This window comes from Physeter macrocephalus, chromosome 21 (assembly GCF_002837175.3).
Source record: "Physeter macrocephalus isolate SW-GA chromosome 21, ASM283717v5, whole genome shotgun sequence".
NCBI classification, from domain to species: Eukaryota; Metazoa; Chordata; class Mammalia; order Artiodactyla; family Physeteridae; genus Physeter; species Physeter macrocephalus.
Window position 1 is genome coordinate 85,018,543 of NC_041234.1, and position 19,525 is coordinate 85,038,067.

At 37.9% G+C, this 19,525-nt stretch overlaps 1 protein-coding gene across 4 annotated transcripts in view; it reads right to left on the reverse strand.

Moving 5' to 3' along the window:
- Positions 1-19,525, reverse strand: part of AMMECR1 (AMMECR nuclear protein 1) — a 110,545-nt gene that overhangs the window by 8,651 nt on the left and 82,369 nt on the right. For all 4 annotated transcript variants that reach the window (XM_028482549.2, XM_028482548.2, XM_028482550.1 and 1 more), the window contains one exon: positions 13,645-13,759. In XM_028482549.2, coding sequence (XP_028338350.1) covers positions 13,645-13,759 — 115 coding nt within the window. The remainder of the gene's footprint in view (positions 1-13,644; positions 13,760-19,525) is intronic.

Here is a 19,525-nt window from a genome sequence, read left to right on the forward strand (position 1 = left end):
TTTTCTCTTTCCGAAACACTGACTTTGAGGATTGAAGGCCATTATGATGGCCATGGAGACTTGAATACACTGATTTTCGCATGTGCCCAGCATGCACCGGGCTACGCCATTCTGTTTGGAACCAGGACCGCCATTCTGGGGCTGTGCGTAGAATAAGACAATCGATGATGGCAAGAGTCCTGCCCCCACCCCCAAATTGTGGCTCATGACAATAAGGAACTAGACCAAGGGAACCGGCTTCAGAGAGATAGCAAGCAACCATCCTGCTTTCAGGGATAATCACCATTTCAGATTGAGTTCCCAAACTTCTGGGACTGCTGACTCTCTTCCCAAACTGTCTAGTCTCTTTGAAACCTTGAATTATATGTAGATAAACAAACACAGATAAGACTGAAAAAAATCTAACTATCAGATCCTGTATCGTCACCCGTTACGGTATTTCTAAATAAATGTATTATGGCTTAAAGTGCGCTGGTGGCAAACCCTCACTGTCTATCTACAACACTGCTGCCAAATCTGAGAGCGATAAAGATTTCAAATGACTTTGGGGCAGGGCAGTTTTACACAGTTTCTTATATACTAACCCAGAGACCACTATAACTTTATTATGTGAAAGACAAACTTTTGATGGTACCCTAAAAAAGGTGGTCTCCTAAGTAAGTGTGGGCAATTTCTTGCTAATGTTTTAAGAAAGTAATCTACTTTTTCTCTGATTAGCATTCAATCAAAAGGAATCTGTCCTTTCCCATCATGTCTCACATAGAATAGTGTATAGTGCTAAAGATCACAAAAAGTTCTTGTCTTCTTTATATACACTGATAACAAAAATGACATTTCAAAAGTGTAACAACTCCATTCTGCTCTCCCAAATCTACGGTTGCTTTAGATCAAGGGTTCCCCAGGTGGAGTTTAAGGTTGTCCAAGGTCCAGGAGGGAAGATGTTAAGACCTGGTAAACATTTTTACCGGAGAAAGGGGCTTCTTTTCAGAGCAGGTGGCTATATCCATTCATCTGTATGGAGGTAAAGGTCTAGAAGAGGAAAAGGGGTCCATGAAAACTTATTTTGCTTCTTCTGCGCTTAGCCTGAAATTTCCCAGTTTTTCAGGGAATAAGAAGTCCTCTGGAAAATCCATTTTATTTTTCCCCCAGGTCTTCACACACCCATCCATTCGAGTCTGTCAGATCTTCTGAGCAGTTGATGTTTTTTTTATTAAAGCCTATCTCTGTGGCTATTTCTTCTACCTAATATCAATATTCTTATGAATATCCTTCTGCTGAAAATGCAATCAGGGCAGCTGTTTAAAAACGAACACAGTAAGGCCTCTCATACCCTGGGGGAAATGACTGTGGACAGCTGAGAAGAAATATGAGTGCTTAGCTATCAGCCATTTCCAGGATAAAGGACATCTACTAATCTCCCTAGTGCCTGACACGTTAAGGAGACAATGACAAATTTGCAACAGTTTCAGTATACTGACTTTCTGCTCAGTGACTTTGAAATTTTTTTCCTTCAACAATATTAGATCCTTCATAATTTGTTTTTAAAAACATATGGCATAAATAATTTACGCTCCCATCATTCACTGAGGTGAATTCTGCAACTTCAACTCAATGTATCAAAAATCTGTCATGTTAAAATTGAAAAGAGTTTTGGTGTTTATTAAGGTGTCTCATCAAAACTGTGAGAGGAAGACTGTTTCCCTATCTGTGAGATGAGAATGTTAGACTCAATCAGTGCTGTTTAATTGGTATGGGGTCGGGGTGCGGGCTGCGAAGGTTTATCAGAATTTCAGGTTTCCTACTTCAGCAAGTATAGTTTGTAAAAAGAATAACTCCCCGGGTGATCTTTATTCCGGGTTAACTAGATAACCTCTAATAATCAGTTTAGCTCCGACAAACTGTGGCTAAGTATTGGGGGGAAAAAAAGTGATTTAGGCAAATTGGAGGTGATTTAGACATAAATCCTTTCTTCATAGGAGTACATTCTGTGCTATTCAACAAAAATGACAGAGATTTTGAAGCCTAGTAATTTAAAAATGAAAAGAGGTTAAGACCAATTGCGTGGTATGCAAATAATATCTTAACAAAGATATATGCATATGAAGAGGTTAAGACCAAACTGGAAGGCCGTGTTGACCAAAATAAAAATTACTCATGGATAAAACTGATTTACTGCTGTATTTTGAGAAGGCCCCACCATCAAATTTGACATGAAAAAAATTACCCAAATTCCCCCATTTTGAATTGGTACCACATTTACAATTTTTCATTCTTTTCTGTGTTCCTACGATTCTGAACAACCGAAAGCCCCTGTAAATTGCACTGTAGGTATGGTGATAGTCAAGTGATTCCTTTGTGAGAAATAACTTATTTCATAGGTCAAAAATATACTCCACAGAGATATAAAGCCAAAGCCAGAGTGACTCATTTTTTTTTTTTTTCAACTAGTGGAATCAGGAGAATGGTAATAATGTTCTGAACGGAATCAAAGTATAATAGCCTTTTGTCACCTGTTGAGCGACAGCATCTTGCTCCCAGAACCACAGACGCCACCAAGTAGTCATACTGCGCAATCAAAACAGGAGAGTGGAAAATGGCCTGCTGTGGAGACTGACCCAATCTGGCCAACCTGTGGAAGTCACTGGCTTTGCAAATTAAGTCATCTCCACTGAAATGAGCACCAAAACTAATTCTGTACTGTTAGAGGGAGGCATCTGTCACAGCTGCAACTCCAAAATGGAACCCTCGTGTATAATAATTGAGTCCTCCCTTCAACAGACTGGAGAATCCTTCGGGCCAGCAGCATCCCACGAGACAAAGGCTCTAGCTGCAATGATCAGCTAGATAAGAGATCAGCTAACCAGGGGTCTGGGATTCCTTGAAGCAAACTTGCTAGACAACTCTATCGTAGTAACTTTTCATTTCTCAGGATGGATAAGGAGTTAGCATACGGGAAAACTATGTCACCAAACACCCCTAACCGCCACTGCCCAAAGTACAGCCAGGTGAGCAAAAGCTGGAGACATGCAAATCTAGCCTTATCGGAGTCTTCAGATCATTTTCAAAATTATTAGAAGGTCTGGGGAGAAAAATGCTTTCAAGGTCCATCAGCTGTGATAATGTCCTTTTAATCAAGACTGCACTTTTGCTAAGCAAAGCTATAAATCAACTCGAATGGTAGCAAATTAAATGTAGGACTTATAGATAAGAGGATATGGAATTAAACAGAGCTGTATCTGTGTGTGCTGTGAGCGAACATTAAGAGCAGTTCAACAGATTCCTATTTCATGTTAGAAAGAAAGCCATATTTATTCCGAACCTTTCCAAAGCAAGTGATTTTTATTAATGCTATTATACACTCTTTTGTTTTTAACATCACCCAGAACGATTAAATATCAAGATTAACGTTAGGACCCTAAAATATATCTCGATTATTCTGGAGTTGATTATTCAGTGTGGGGATTATGTATGCATCCCCAACTCCCCCTGGCCTCGGCCTCATCCTCTTTCCTCTCTTGTCCATCTCTCTATTTGTTCACTGCTCTATCAGAGAGCATGTGGACACAGGGAAAAGAGATACACGCAAATTAATCAATTTTGCTACATAGTAAAAAGGTTTGGTAGGAGAAGAGATTATAAATAATGGCTAAAATGAAGCTTCTAGACTGTCTGCAGATTTCATTTATCCTTGTTATCTGGTCCCTTGTTAGAGATGTGGCTTCATTTAAAACTATTACCCCCTGATGCAGTGACTCTCAACGCAGGAACATTAAAAATAAGTGCCCTCTCCCTCCTCATTATAATACATAGTCCATATTATGCTCTGCTCAATTGCACAAAGTTTAAAACACCCTAGTCTGTCTATAAGGCAAGTGTTAGTCCTATAATCCACTAGCAGCACTACAAAATGGTCTCGCTTTTACTTGTGAGCCTAATCAGCAAGCCAACAATCTGGATATGCTGAAACATGAAAAAGTCATCTGACTAAAAGCCTCAGTGAGTATAAAATGTGCTCTGGTTAAGTGGAGTAGGCTCCATGCAAGCCTTGGACCATTTGGGTCCCCAATTACCTACAGGGTCCTGACCCTCAAAGCTAAATCTGCCCCTGATCACATCCTGGCCAATAAAACCAATTTACTTCCTCAGGTTCATCCTGTCTTAGCAATGTCCCAGTTAGTCCCACTCGTCCCCATTTTCAGAACCAAATGTTGGGTTTCCCTGTAACGGTATGGCCATAGCTCACTCCACTGATTTTCAGTGGGTTCACCATGAATAAAATAAAAAATATCAGGAGGTCAAAGAATCGAAGGTTTGTCTGACATGGCTTTGTTGCTGATATCATTTGGCAAAATAGGCTTTGCAATTAACGAAGTAGCCAGTCGCTGGTCGTTCGTGTAAGACTGACCTGCCAGGCTCAGTATGCCAGTTCCATTGAATTGAATGGAAGGACTCTGTTTCTAAGGAGAGGACACCCCCTAACTTCTAGAGGCTGGCATCACAGGAGACACACATGCTCTCTCACGAAACAGCCCGTAGTACCACGGACAGAAGCAAACACTGCACTGGACAACCCCATGGGTCTGACCCAGAGTCTGGTGTTTCTAATATTTGTAGGAGGACAAAGCCACAAGTGATATTTTTGCCTGAAAGCACAAAACCCATAACACAGCACCTTCAACTCATTCACTCATAGCCCCACGGTACCTTTTGCCCCATCCCCAGCTCAGACTTCTGCAGACTGACTCTTCCTCTTCCCAATGAAAGCAAACTCCACATAGAAGAAGAAAATACTCCAAACTTGGGTCTCCACCAAGAATAGTTCTTATTTGAGCAAGAAAAATTAGCATTTTCATCATAAAGGCTGATGACAGTTTGCACAGATCCTAATGAAACACTTCCCCCAATCCTGATAATGTCGACTACACAAAAATAATGTCGACTACCTATTGATTGTCCAGATCTGCCCATCAAATCCTCAAAGTTGTGATTTCTCATCGCTTTAATCCACCCATCAACTTCAGAAGTAAGTCTGAAGTTTTGAAAGTGCCCATCTGATTAACAATTAACACTTAACAATTAACAGTGGTTAACAATTAACACTTCAGAATCTGGCCAAATAATAACTTTTAAAAACAGTGTTGCTGCAATTCAGGGTTTTTTTTCCTCAGTAATTTTTACTTTTGTAAACCTTAAAAATTATAAACATGGATTTTTTTTTGTTTATAAAAATAGTACATGCATATTACCAAAAGAAAAAATCCCTTTTGAAAAGTATAAAGGAGAAAATAAAGATGACGTGTAATCACAGTACCACCTAGAGACAACTCTTGCCTTCGTGACTTAAAAAATAATCTTCTCTTGGGCTTCCCTGGTGGCGCAGTGGTTGGGAGTCCGCCTGCTGATGCAGGGGACGCGGATTCGTGCCCCGGTCCGGGAGGATCCCACGTGCCGCGGAGCGGCTGGGCCCGTGAGCCGTGGCCGCTGAGCCTGCGCGTCCGGAGCCTGCGCTCCGCGACGGGAGAGGCCACGGCAGTGGGAGGCCCGCGTACCGCAAAAAAAAAAAATAAAATAAAATAAATAAATAAATAAATAAAATAAAATAATAATCTTCTCTTGAACCAAATGAGATGTCACCAAGGACTATATTGTTAGGCTGTTTTTCATCCATTATCTGACCAGTTCCTGTAGCTGTACTTGCTTTCAAATCTCCTTCAAGTGAGAAGCTCTTAAAAGCACAAGAAATACTACAAAAATAAATCAAAAAGGGTAACTGACTACAAAACCATCACTTGGGCACAAGTAACCTTTTAATATATTCTACTATAAAAACTCCACCATCTACCTCAGCTGAGGTTTGTTTTTATTTTTTTTCCCCCTGTTGTTATTTTGTGAAAACAACTGCAAAGGTCTCCTTGACCAAAATACATATAAGCTGCTCTTCTCTAAAATCCCTGCAAATCAGACACCTTTCGCTTAGAAATTAGTTTGGTCTCCGTGGACCAATTCTTGGCTTTTGCCGAGCTTACCAAAAGACCAATTAGTGCCAATTTTGATTCATGTAGGAGATGTAGGAGACTTAGACATCTTGTCTATCAGGAACATAAGGCTGCCAATTTATTTCACAAAGGCCACTGAACAACAATCTGAAAACTTGTATTTTAACTAATAGACGTGCAGCTCTAAAATACCTGGACTAGCTAATAATCACCCCCATGAACTCTGAAAGAATTAGTTAAGATTTTAAAATAAAGCATGGCTAATGAAGAGGTGCTCTGAAAAGCTATGAAGCCAAACATGTTTATATATCATTTGCAGTGAAAGAAACTGTTCTTACTCTAAGGTTTTGCAGGGAACAAGAGACAGCTCAGAATGCAATTAAGGAAAAAAAAAAACTATTCTCTGTAATGATTAATTATGATGAGCATTCCTTCAAAATTGAACATCCTGAAGCTTTCCAAGGAAAGCTCAGGCAACACAGGTGACCTTTAAATAAAAAGCCTGCTTTTTGTCAAAAGTTAGAAAAGTGCATTCCTACCATTTTTTAAAAGGGAATGAGGAAGGGGGTGACTTTACAGAAAAGGAAACTCAAGTAATAAAATTTTCTTAAAACCTAGAGATGTGATTTAGTTTGCTTTTCGAAGGCTGGGGGGAAAACACCTCTTGCAAATGTACCCAATATAAAAATAATGTTTGCCTGATAAGAAACTGAGAAAAATCTTATACTCATTACAACTGTACATTGAGTATCTGACTCAATACGGTGTTACTCAGTCTACAAAAGAGATTTGTTCCTAAAAAGTTCCATATGGGTTGAACTTATGTAAATGAATTAATCTTCAAGTCATGAGGAGGATAGTAAAGAAACCCTATAGTGTGTCCTTCTGCAAAGGAAAATATCTATTTGTAAAGTGAATAATCACTCCCTAATATGTTTGCTTAATTTAGATTTATACATATAATGTTGACTTAGAGGATGATGCAGTAATATAATAGAAGCATATATGGTTTAGAATAGAGTATTGTTCTTCCTAAAGAAAATCCTTCTGTGAAAAAGAAATCTAGAATGTAAAATTTTTAACACTGGACTCTCTTTCACTTTGTTGCCTACATTTAAGTTGGCAATGGCCATTTTAAAAGTTAGGGACCTCTTAGGACTTCTAAGTGGCTAGCAGTGATTGATTCCCTGGAAGTAAAACGAAACAAGCCATTTTTAAAACGGGAGTCACAGCGTCACACTGTGTCAGCATCCAGAGAAACCTTAGGAATTATCTAGTCCAACTTTTCCAGCTTCCTGGTGAGGAAACGGAGATCCAGAAAGGTCACCAAGCTGGGTAGTGGCCGTTAGGAAGAGAACCCGAGTCCCCTCATTCCCACAATTCAGTACTCTCTTTTTATCAAATGCCAGGGATACACACACAGAGTCAAACTGTACAGGAAAGAGTAGACTGGAATGCAACTACTAGGGAAAGGGGTGGAAGAGTTTATGGATTTGGGGGAAGAAGCAGAAAAACGTTCCCACCACCAAACAACACACTGGGAGGGAAGCAGGAAGCGACTGGAGGAGGCCTGAGAATGGACTACAGCAGCCCATTTCACTAAGAGTATCAATAGCCAATGGAAATTTTTATGCATTAAATCACCTTCTAGAAGTCACTTTACTTTGTTCGGCTTGCTTCCTCACTAGGCTTCTGATACATTGAATTGTTGATTCACAGCAAATTCTAGATGGCCAGGAAGCGTGAAGCATTCCTTTCCCAATGTTCCACAGCACTTGAAAAAACATTTAAAGTAGAGCATCAGGACAAAGACTAAATTATCATAATGATAGTGACACCTTATACAACAACCTCGAGGTCCCTGAGAAAATACTGTGAAAAACATTTTCTTGGATATATGAAGCCTATGTATTTTTTTTTTTTTTAAAGGCAGAAATCTTCAGTTAGAAGAGAGGCAAAACATAGTGTACATGACAGTTGGGAAAAAATAACCAAGGGTTGGGGGCTGACAGAACATGTACCACTAGAAGTCATTTCACCGGGTGACTTTGTGAGTCATGCTAATCATCTGTGTATGAATGGGAACACTGTTTTTAGTGGAACATTAAGAGGAGCTAGAAAAAGGTAAACCTTTAAGTGGGGAGAGAGGGTGAAAAGAAGAACATGAACTTCTAAAATATATGCGAGATAATGATGGCAGCTGACTTATTCATCTCATCTGTTTACTCATGAAGGTTGCTACAAAAGCGCCCTGTTATTAACTGCAACTGACCACGTCAGAAATCAGCTGTGATCATTCAAGAGGTGTGCTTTGGAGGCTGCTTTCAAAGTGAAGTGCCGCTCTCTGAGTACCAGCAGTCCAGCAAGCTTGGGTGCTTTAGGGACAGAGGGAGACTAGGGGGTTTAAGGTCTAGCTTTATAGTCTGGGGACAGATTTTTGGCATCACATAAGGATCATGCTGGCCAGCCCCACCCAGCATGGGTTTATTCCATGTAAGTGTTGGGTGCTAAAAAGGAACTGTCTGCCTTAGGACCACAAGTGACAGCTGTATACACAGGTGAGATCTCAGTGATTTGGAGAGCTAGATATAGCAAACAGTACCTTATGGTTTGTGAAAATGTCAGCGATCTATTGAAATATGATCTGAAGGTCTACTTCAGCATACAAAAACTATTTCTTCCTCATACCTTCAAAATGATCTTGTCTCTAAAGCAGAGATAAAAGATGCCTGACTACAATTTATAAAATATTTTGACGTCTGTCAGCAAATTGCTACATCGGTTCCCCACAGGATCACTGGTAGCATACTTGCTATACAAGTTCTTCTACAAACAAAAAGCTTATTCATTTATATCTCCCTGAAAATGAGCAGCTAGTAGATGATACACCTAGAATCATCCCACGAGTCAAACTCCAGGGATTGTGATGTCATTGGTTTTATCTTCTTTCAGATCTTTAAAAGGAAACATGGCTCCCAAATAGTGTAACTATACAAGTTCTAGGCTCTGTATCATTTTAGAGGACTCCAACATGCTGCATGAGCTTTTCTTTCTTTCTAAAGCGCCGTGTCTGTCAGCCATGCTGCCATTCAGAATTAAGATTGAGTGTTGTCGATTGAAGAACACAGAACAATGGTGTTAAGTTTCTGTGTTCAAATACAAGGCAGATCACTTCAGATTTCTCCCTAGGGGAGCAATTTTCCTCATTTAACAATCATTTTAGTCTTGCAGGTAGATATTTCTACTTATCAGCAATGAATTTTTTTCCCCAGTTCAATCACTCCTCATTCTTCTCATGCCTACCAGGGCAATAAGTAGATCATGATGCGGGCAGTGATAAGGGAGGGACCACTGTTCCAATTTGTCTTTACAGCCTTTTGTGGCTGGCTTTGTTGTTTTTAATGACTACCCAGGTTCCTTGAGAGGCTACCTACAGACACTCATTTTAAATGTGTAATTACTACTTCGAGGAAATATAACAGATGGAAGCATTACTGATCGTTCTGTCAATTCAACAGTGACTTGAAATTAATTACATCCACTTGTGAAACCATTTATCAAACATTCTTCACATTCTCAAATAGAAGCATTCTAGCCTCTAAAACAAAGTCTGATGTAGATCCTATTTGCCTACTAAGTGCCATCATAAAATTAGAGACATGTTACCAGAAGACAGCTCCCAAACAGGCTTGAGTTAAAAACCTTGGATGGAGAGTAACTGCCAGCCCTGTGGCAGTTCACTTGTCATTTGAAAATTAGGTGTCTACTACACCACTGGCCACGTCCCTCATCCTCATGCCCACAGGGATGTCTGTAGAAGTAGAAGTTCCCTAACTCTACCCTTGGGGACTTCTAGACTTTGCCCTCTCCCTGCATTGATCTGGGCATTTTTGCCCCTTTAATTAGGAATTCTACTGCAGTAACACGCTACACCAGTGGGGGTCAACTCTCAAACTGTACTTCCACAAGAAAAGCCCTATGTTAGAGGCTTCTGCTCATATAAAACATACTCATTACCAATCCCTGACTTTAAAATTCTCTATTGAAATTCTGTAATCATCTCCTGTTTCCCCCTCTGGCATAAACATATATAGCACCTTGCATTTCCAGTTAAAACGAGATACTTATGGTGAAAAGGATATTTCATTCTTGGAAGAAAAGGTGTACCTATTTGACAGTGTGAAATTTCTCAAAGTGAAACGTATACCTTCATAATATAGACTGACTCTTCATAAAGGAAATCCACAATATAAATAATTAACTTATATACAAAGGCAAACCATAAACGAAGACTTCCCCATAGTCCTCTTTTTAATAGTGACTGTAAATTTAACATGATCTCAGTTACAAATATGCAGTTTTATTGATACAAAGACACAGAAAAAGAAGAGAAATAATTCCAAACTATTAACAGTGGTTATCTCAGAATGGTGCGACCGCAAATGGCTTGCATTTCTTTCTTTATATTTTTTGAATTTTTAAAGTTTTCTTCTTCTTAGAATTACTACATTATTATGGAGAGTAGGTTTAAATACATACATATATATGCATATGTTCCTTTTTGTTGTGGTAAAAAACACATAACATAAAATTTACCATTTTAACCACTTTAAAGTGTACAATTCAGTGGCATTAAGTACATTCACAATGTTATACAACCATCACTACTATCCAGTTCCAGAACACTGTCATCACCCCCAGTGGAAACCCTGTACCCATTAACCAGTCACTTCCCATTCACCCTGGCAACCACTAATCTGCTGTCTATCTTTATAGATCTGCCTACTCTGGATATTTCATATAAATAGAATCATACAGTATGTGGCCTTTGTGTCTGGCTCTTTTCACTTAGCATAATGTTTTCAAGGCTCATTCCTGTTGTAGCATGTATCAGTACTTCATTTGTTTTTATGGCTGAATAATACTCAGTTGTACGGCTATAATGCATTTTGTTTATCCAGTCATCTGTTGATAGACATTTGGGTTGTTTCCACCTTTTGGCTATTGTGAATAGTGCTGTTATGAACATTCATGTGTAAGTTTTTGTTTCAACATCTGTTTTCATTTCTTTGGGGTATATACCTAGGAGAGGAATGTTATTGACATATGCTTTTTTAAAAATGTCTTTAATTCTACTTTGGCATTCTGTGTTTAAAGTAGCAATGCTTTTTCAGAATTATTAAGGATAACCCTAATAATATCATTCTTACAATAATACCACTCCATTTTCAATCACTGATGATGGTACCTTTTTTTTAAAGGCCAAATCACATTCTTTTCAAAAATGTAATTTTCATCCTTATTCTTTGGGAACAAATTTCTTTTATGCGAAATACTTTAAACTATGATGAACTAACTGAAAAGGACAGTCTTTTCCTCTTAGCATAGCCATTCTAGCAGTACCTAAATCACTTTCAAATGCTTATATATTAAAAGTACAAAAATATATGTATTTTGTTGTTGTTTCTTTAAAAGAAAAGCATCACTAAATAGACATCAATATTTAAACCTTAAGGGATGTATTAAATATACAATACCAAGTAGAAGCGTACAGAATCTTCCAGAAATTCAAACTGGCAGATGGTGATCAGAGAGGATAAATACACGCTCTAAGAGTACACAGTACCACTTCTTAGATGTTCTACCTCCCACCCTCCCAACAGAAAGATGATACATCTCATGACCATAAAAGCCCAATAATATCAAGGTTCATTTTAGCTGTAGACAGTACTTGATGTGGGCTAAAGAAGATGATGGTGTGCTTACCCACACCTACTTAACAACTTTCCCCAGAACACATGCACACACGTTTATGCAATAAACTTTCATGTACATGCCACACGTGCACACTTATGCACACACGAATGCACGCCCGCCCCCCAGAACCATACTTCCAACTCAGTGGCTGCAAGTAAGGGAAGAAGTGTTTTTGTAGCTCAATCATCCCTTAGGTCTAAGGCTTTTTCTGTTATTATCACTCCCATCCCCACCAATACACATACAGCACCCTGCAATTCAGAAAGCAGAAATAAAATTCTAGCTGGAGAAGAGGGAGTAGTCCCCTTAGAAGAGTCAAAGAACCACCCAAACTGTAATATTTGTTAATAAGTAAGGGATATGATTTGGGATCATTTAAAAATAAAGTACTGGGAATATTTCTATAATATCGGTGGACTTCTCATTAAGAAAAATTCAAATAGGAACAATAAAACGTATAGAAAACAATCAGTTAGGAAATTTTAATCCCATAAAAGATTTTACACGCTCCAACTTTCCCAGGATCAACACTATCAACAAATTTTATTTTTTCCTTTAGAAAAAAATCTTAAAGATGCTTTCGTATTCTAATAATGCTCCCCAAAAACCCTACCACAAAATGCAGAAAGGAACTCTTTTCATCCTACTCTCTGCAGAATTTTTTAAATAGCTCTGGCATAACAACAATGTTTATATCACAGAGATTTTTTTCAATGACGATTACAAACTTTATAAATGTCTTTTTCTCTGTGTGGAAAAACTGAATCGCAGTGGAGTAAGTTGTCCAAAGTCTCACAAGGAATGAGGGGAAAGCCAAAAATAAAATTAACTGTCAAGAAAGTGGTCTGTTCACAAAGCAAAATATCTCAGTTATCATGGGGGACAGTCATTCTAAAAAGGCAGGAGAATTAAACATGTTATATCATGACGATACAGTCATGTCATTTATGAGTGTGTGTATGCACAAGAATGCCCTGTATATCACTGAATTCCCATTGTTTAATTCTTATAGCGCTTACTTCTTCGTGCTTGTGTATACTCCTTTTCTCTGCTATTAGAGTCTAAGATGCTTATGGCAGGGACCAAATTTTAACACTTTTGTACATGTAGCACATGCCTTGAATACAGTAAGCAGTCAGGTAACATGGGTATGTTTGCGTGTAAAATTTCATAGACATACACTCAACTAACTCCCCCCAACCACCAAAACAAATCATGGTGAGAATCTTTGAACTTCCTTAAACAACTCAACCCCACATACTAACGAAGAACAAAAATATGATCAATATAGGCAACTCTGATAATCCCAACGCACACAGACACCCTAGATGTATATACCCTTACGTATTAGTGTGTGTAAATACACAGATTAAGGTAGCCAAGAATGAATTAGCATGGTTTATGGTTTACCTGTAGTTAACCAACACCCTGTTATTATCCATGAGCTGATTTCCCCATCTGGTGTGTTATCCTAACCCTTTTGCTCCTTGTTTCTGTGATGTATCCTCTGACCACCTTAACTGCTTGGTGGCAGTCACACCAGAGTGCATTGGAATGGAAATAAGAGGAGAAATAAATTCCAATCAGTCCTGCCTACTACTTGTTAACAGCTTTTATGAGGTGCTGTAGTGAAGTAATAGGATAAAAATGAAGAGCAAATTCAGTTTGGGGGATTAAAACAACACAGGGTACTTTGCCTTTAAAAAAAAAAAAAAGAAAGAAAAACTTCTTTGCTTACAATCTCATTGATCAGCTGTGAGGTTTATCCAAGTTACTCTCTGCCTCCATTAAAATAGGAAATGGGCTGAAAGAGTTATTTTCTGGGCCTAATTTTTAAACAATTACTCAGGAGTTACTTTCATTTTTCTTTAAAAATTCTCTATAGCCTTACCTCCCAGTCCAAATAATCACAGACGTCTTCGAAGTTAGTGAGCAGAGACACTGAGCAGAACAGCCGCGGCAGCTCATCCCTTGTCATTGGGGGAAAACGGCTATCTTTAAGGGCACTGTTGAAAACAAAGCAAATATTAAAGCAATCACTAGATATGGGAGTTCTTTTTTTTTAACATCTTTATTGGAGTATAATTGCTTTCCAACGGTGTGTTAGCTTCTGCTTTATAACAAAGTGAATCAGTTATACATATACATATGTTCGATATGGGAGTTCTTAGTTTCAAAGGCAGGCAATCATTTGCAAAAGGTATGAGATTAAAAAAAAAAAATCTCAGGTGAGAAAGGTGCCGAAATCTTCAAATGTCATCACAGGCTCCAAAGATTTCAGAAGTCGTTATTTTTGTTCATTCAGTAGATTGTGTTTACTAGCCAATCCTGTGACCAATTCAGTTGTAAAGAGTGAATGATCAATTACATTTCCTGTACAGTTATTTCCTTGTATGTTTTCCCTGTTACTTGTGGAACCTGACAATGTTTTATTTTACTTTTGAGGAGAATAAAAACCAGAGTAGTGGAAACTTGTGGGAAGACTTCTAGATCTAGCACTGTTGGAAAAAATATATACATATTTCATGTTGTTAAAAAAAAAAAAAGGTTTGTACTAGGTTGGCCAGTTACCATAGAACAGCATATAAAGAGTTCAAAAAAAGATAAAAATTTTATTTTCTTCAAGCAAAAGAAATCAAAGACAATGAAAATAATCATGCAAATTACACACTAAAAATACAAGGATTTCAGGCCCCCTATAAAGGATAATTCAAGATATGACTCAAAAATTGTGAAACTTCAGGAAATAGGGCTAATCTCAGGAAATAAAATTATGATTAGGAGACCATTAATCACATCAATGGATTTCTGAGTACATCAAGTCTGACTGGACCCTGTAATCAAGGGTAGTGTACCACAGTGCCTAACTCTAGAACAACCCAACTGTAAAGGACAGAAACGTTGGAAGAACGTAATTCTTCCTGCAACAGTAGAACAGACAGAAAATACAAAGACACACACACACACCACACACAGACACACACACACAGGCACTGTGTTCCTTGTACTTTTAAAAGAAACCACTTCCTGGTCAAGAAAACAAACACACCGCTGATTACACACTATATTAATGGCACTGCTGGCATTTGCGCTGCCGCTCTTCAAATGTCCTATAAAGCAGAGCCAGGCTTAGAAAATGTTTTCACAGATTAATCCTTAGAGGTTAAAAACTTAGAGCCTACAAACTGCTTGGGTCATAACAAAGTTCCATGACCTTTGGAAATAATTCCTTTTTCAGTGAGTTCCTCATTGTTGGATTTTCTTTTTTTCATCCCTTCCTTTGCATTCAGAAACTCACTCACTCTACTGTACAAATACACCCCTATGTTTGTAAGTATTTTCAATACATCTTGGTGTTCATTCTATCCTGCTATACAGAGGAAAATGCTTACAGAAAGATAGAGATGTTATATATAAAGCATACATGTTTTTCCCCATTCGAGGAGCCAAGATTAACCAAGAAAATCAGGAAATCTGTGATAATTCATACTCTGAGAACAGCACTTCACTACTTTATAATTTAACAACATAAATTTCCTATGGCTTGGCTTCTTTTATTTTCCAACTGGCAAATAAAGTTTTAAAAAATATTTTCAAGTTCTCATTCAAAGCCAAGATAAAGACATATATGGTGCATGTGTAACGTCCCCCCAGCCCCAGACCTGCCACAGGAGAGAAGTTCTAAAACACAGACCAGAAGACTCCCATGCATAAAAACCCAAAGGCCAATCACACTTTCAGTTTTCCTTGTGAAAAGCAAAAAAGGGGAAAAGAGCCTTATACATTAGAATAACATAAAATATAATTTTTAGGGTTATAGATTTTTATTGTGGTAATATACATAACATAAAAATTACCGTTTTAACCATTTTTAAGTGTACATTTCTGTGGGATTAAATACATTCACATTGCTGTACAACCACCATCACCAACCATCTCCAGAACGTTTTTTATCTTGCCCAACTGAAACACGGTACCCATTACACACCAGCTCCCCATTCCTCCCTCCTCCCAGCCCTTGGCAAAAATGTTGTAATTTAAATACACTTTTATAATTTCAAATAATTATCGTAATATAGTCGCAAATGGTTTTCATATATAACAGCTTTATTGACATATAATTCACATACCATAAAATTCACCCTTTTAATATACACAACTCAATGGTTTTTAGTATATTCAGAATTGTACAATCATTACCCCGTCCAATTTTAAAACATTTCATCACACCAAAAAGAAACCCTATACCCATTAGGAGTCAGTCCCTATTCTCCCCTCCCCCCAGCTCCTGGCAAGCACTAATCTCCTTTCTGTCTCTATGGATTTGCCTGTTCTGGACATTTTATGTAAGTGGAGTCATACAATATGTGGCCATTTGTGTCTGGCTTCTTTCACTTAGGATAATGTTTCTGAGATTTTATCCATGTTGTAGCATGTATCAGTACTTCATCCTTTTTTAATATATTTTTTTCTGTTTGATAATTTGACATGTTACATTTTGTAAAAGTACATCATCTTTTTAATTACCCGATAATATTCAATTCTATGGCTATATCACATTTTGTTATCCATTTATCTGTTGAAGGACATCTGAGTTATTTCCACTTTTGGGCTACTATGAATAATGCTGCTATGAACATTCATGTATGAGTTTTTGTGTGGACAATCATGTTTTCATTTCTCTTGGGTAGATACCTAGGAGTGGAATTGCTGGGTTATGTGGTAATTCTATGTTTAATTTTTGAGGAACCATCAAACAGTTTCCCATAGTAGCTGTACCATTCTACATTCCCACCAGCAATGTACGAGGGTTCCAGTTTCCCTACATCCTTGCCAACACCTGTTGCTGTCTGGTTTTTTTCATTATACTGCTAGGCCTCCTTTAAGGAAAAGGTTTTTGTATCTAGCTCTAGCTTTTACATTAAAAAAATACACATGTTGAAGTTGCCATGCAGTTAATTTCTCAACACTCTGAGACAAGTTATTATTTTGTTTATTTCCTAGCAAACTAGTGAAAGGTATATTTTAGCTCAGTGCAATTCAAACTATTATTTCAAATCAATGAAATTTTCAAGTACATAAAATGTAACTGAGGATCAGCCTAGCAAGCTTTCCTCTTGATATGGAGCTGGTTGCTCAATCATTTGGGGCTTTTAAAAAAAAGAATGTTTAGAACAAAGAGTGAGTGGGAGAGGGCTAGTATGGCTAATGACATAAATAACAATCATGCCTCGCCATACCAACACTCAAATGTTTTAACTTCAAAACTCTGAAATAGTGAAGGAACATTAAGCGTGATGGAAACAGTCTGATTTTACAGAAACACTCATTCAAACAAGACTTTTAATTCTTGCATTTTTCATCAACTCTAAGTAACTTTTCATTAAATTCATGAACACAGACAAATTCTAAAAGGCAGGAAGCCCTCAATATCTCTAAATGCAAATTCCTAGGGAAAAGAACTGGCAATGAAAGCCTAGCAAGGATTTAAGGGATTATAAGAAAAAGATGAAAAATGTGGCTGGAGACTGACCTCAGAGCTGCTAGGCTGGTGTGGATGGCTGATAAACAAGAGGATTCAGCTTCCCTCAGCCCTGTTCTCTTTAGTATATAGAATATGTGATGTGGAAGCTGAGCCTTTAGAGAGGCTATGCTGTCTGGAGTCGGGCAGTGACTTGCTCAAGGTGACCCGGCTAGTTAGTGACACAGGTAGGGGTAGAACCCAGATTCTCTGACTCAAGTCCACAATTCTTTCTAGTATCTGTACCTTCGATGCCACCTTTGACTGGATTATGGGTGTTTTTTTTTAAACCTTAAAATGAAATGCTTGCTTTACTAGGCAATTCTGATCTCATACCTGCAGTGCCTCTGCCTAAAGAAGATAAATAATAATTTAATAACATTCATTAGTAGCCGAAGGGTAGATAGAGCTAGCCTTCCTGTCTACTGGAAATCTGCAGGAGCAAAAAGGACTTTAAAATATTAATATTGTCCACGGAAAGCATTTTATACCAAAGTAGTGTCTGCCAATTTAAATTCTAGGCAGTCTAAGGAACTGACAAAGAAAGAGATCTTGTAATAAACTCGTATGAAGTTCTCTTTGCTACAATAGGAAGCCATTTTCTAGTGTTTGAATATTGCTAGGGAAAAAAAGAACACTTACGTACAAAAACCTGCGGGCTGCTCCATCACCCATATGATGGATGGCTAAGGTTTAAACAACAGTTTAATTCAATACCAAATTCAAATATATTCAATTCAAATTGGCATCCTCCCAAGAATATATTTCACCTAATTGAGAAGCAGCATTAACATCTGTCAAAGTTAATATCCAATGTTAAATAGCACTTTAATGAAAATGAACATTAAAAAAAGGAATTAGCTATCAAAGAATCAAAGGGTTTGTGACAGTACCTGCAAACTATGAGGGGAAAAAACAGCTGAAAAGAGACAAAGCCTTAGATATTTTAAGGCTCATCACAGACAATATGGCATGCAACAGAAATTATTTAAGAATCTAGCCAGCTAGCCATTCACGCACTCATCCATTCATTCCTTTGCTTTCTAAAACACTGATGACCTTAATTGGTTAAACAGTGGAAAGTTACCAAACTGCCGAAGGGCTTCATAATTACAGGCAATCATTTTTCAGGACAAGGAAGTAATTAAAACCAAAATGAAAAATCCCTGTTTGGATAGGTGAAGAAAAGCAAATCAAGCATACATTAGTCTAAAATTAAGACAAAAAAACCCCCCAAAACAGCTTTTTCACGAGGGGTTTCAATCATCCGGAAATTCTGCCATTCCTCATGTGACATGTCTGAATTCCAGGAACTTAGAATACTAGAATCCTAAGCCCAAATCTGAAAAGTTATCTATATCCTCTATTTCACATTAAGTAGCAATGTTAGCTTCCCACTGTTAAAAAAAATAATAGACACAAAACAGAATGCAAAAAAGTTAAGTGACTGTGCATCAAACCTAAGGGTAGAGAGGAGCAACAAAGGACATGGTCATGGTTAAGGAGGGAGGAAGGGAACCTTATTTTGGTGAGAGCTGTGACCCAAAAAAGGGAAATTTTCAATTGTAAGCCGTATGTAAAGTGTTACTTAATTGGGAGATGTTTTTCCCCTTTAGAGTAATGAGTACAACCTACCTGCTGCTTGATGAACATTAACATTAAAATTTATTCATTGTAATATATATTTTTTAACATGATATGGGTAATTAACAGGGAATAGAGGAAAGAACTAAGGCATGGAAGAAAAGGGAGAAAAAGTAGGAAGGTGGGAAAGACAAAGAAAAAGGAAATATATGCAAGGAAAGATGGATAGGGAGAGAAAACACGAAGCAGGAAAAGGAAGTGGGAAGCAAAGAAACTTAAACAAATAGAGACACACAAAGGGGCAGAGAGAGAACACAAGGAAGGAAGAGTGGAAGGGTAAGAGGCAGAGGGAAATCCAGTGGGATGGGTGCTGGAGGTTTTCATATATGTTATTTGGCTCCTATCCTACAGGATTCCCTCAGGCTTTAGAGTGTTATCACCTATTGCCCTCCGATTGGCTTAAAGGTCTTGAATTGCTCTAATCTCGAATTCTTAAAAGCCTCTACTCTCTGATTTTTTTATTGAGCTGCACGAGCTGCTTGTAAATTTTGGATATTAATCCTTTGTCAGTTGCTTCATTTGCAAATATTTTCTCCCATGCTGAGGGCTGTCTTTTGGTCTTGTTTATGGTTTCCTTTGCTGTGCAAAAGCTTTTAAGTTTCACTAG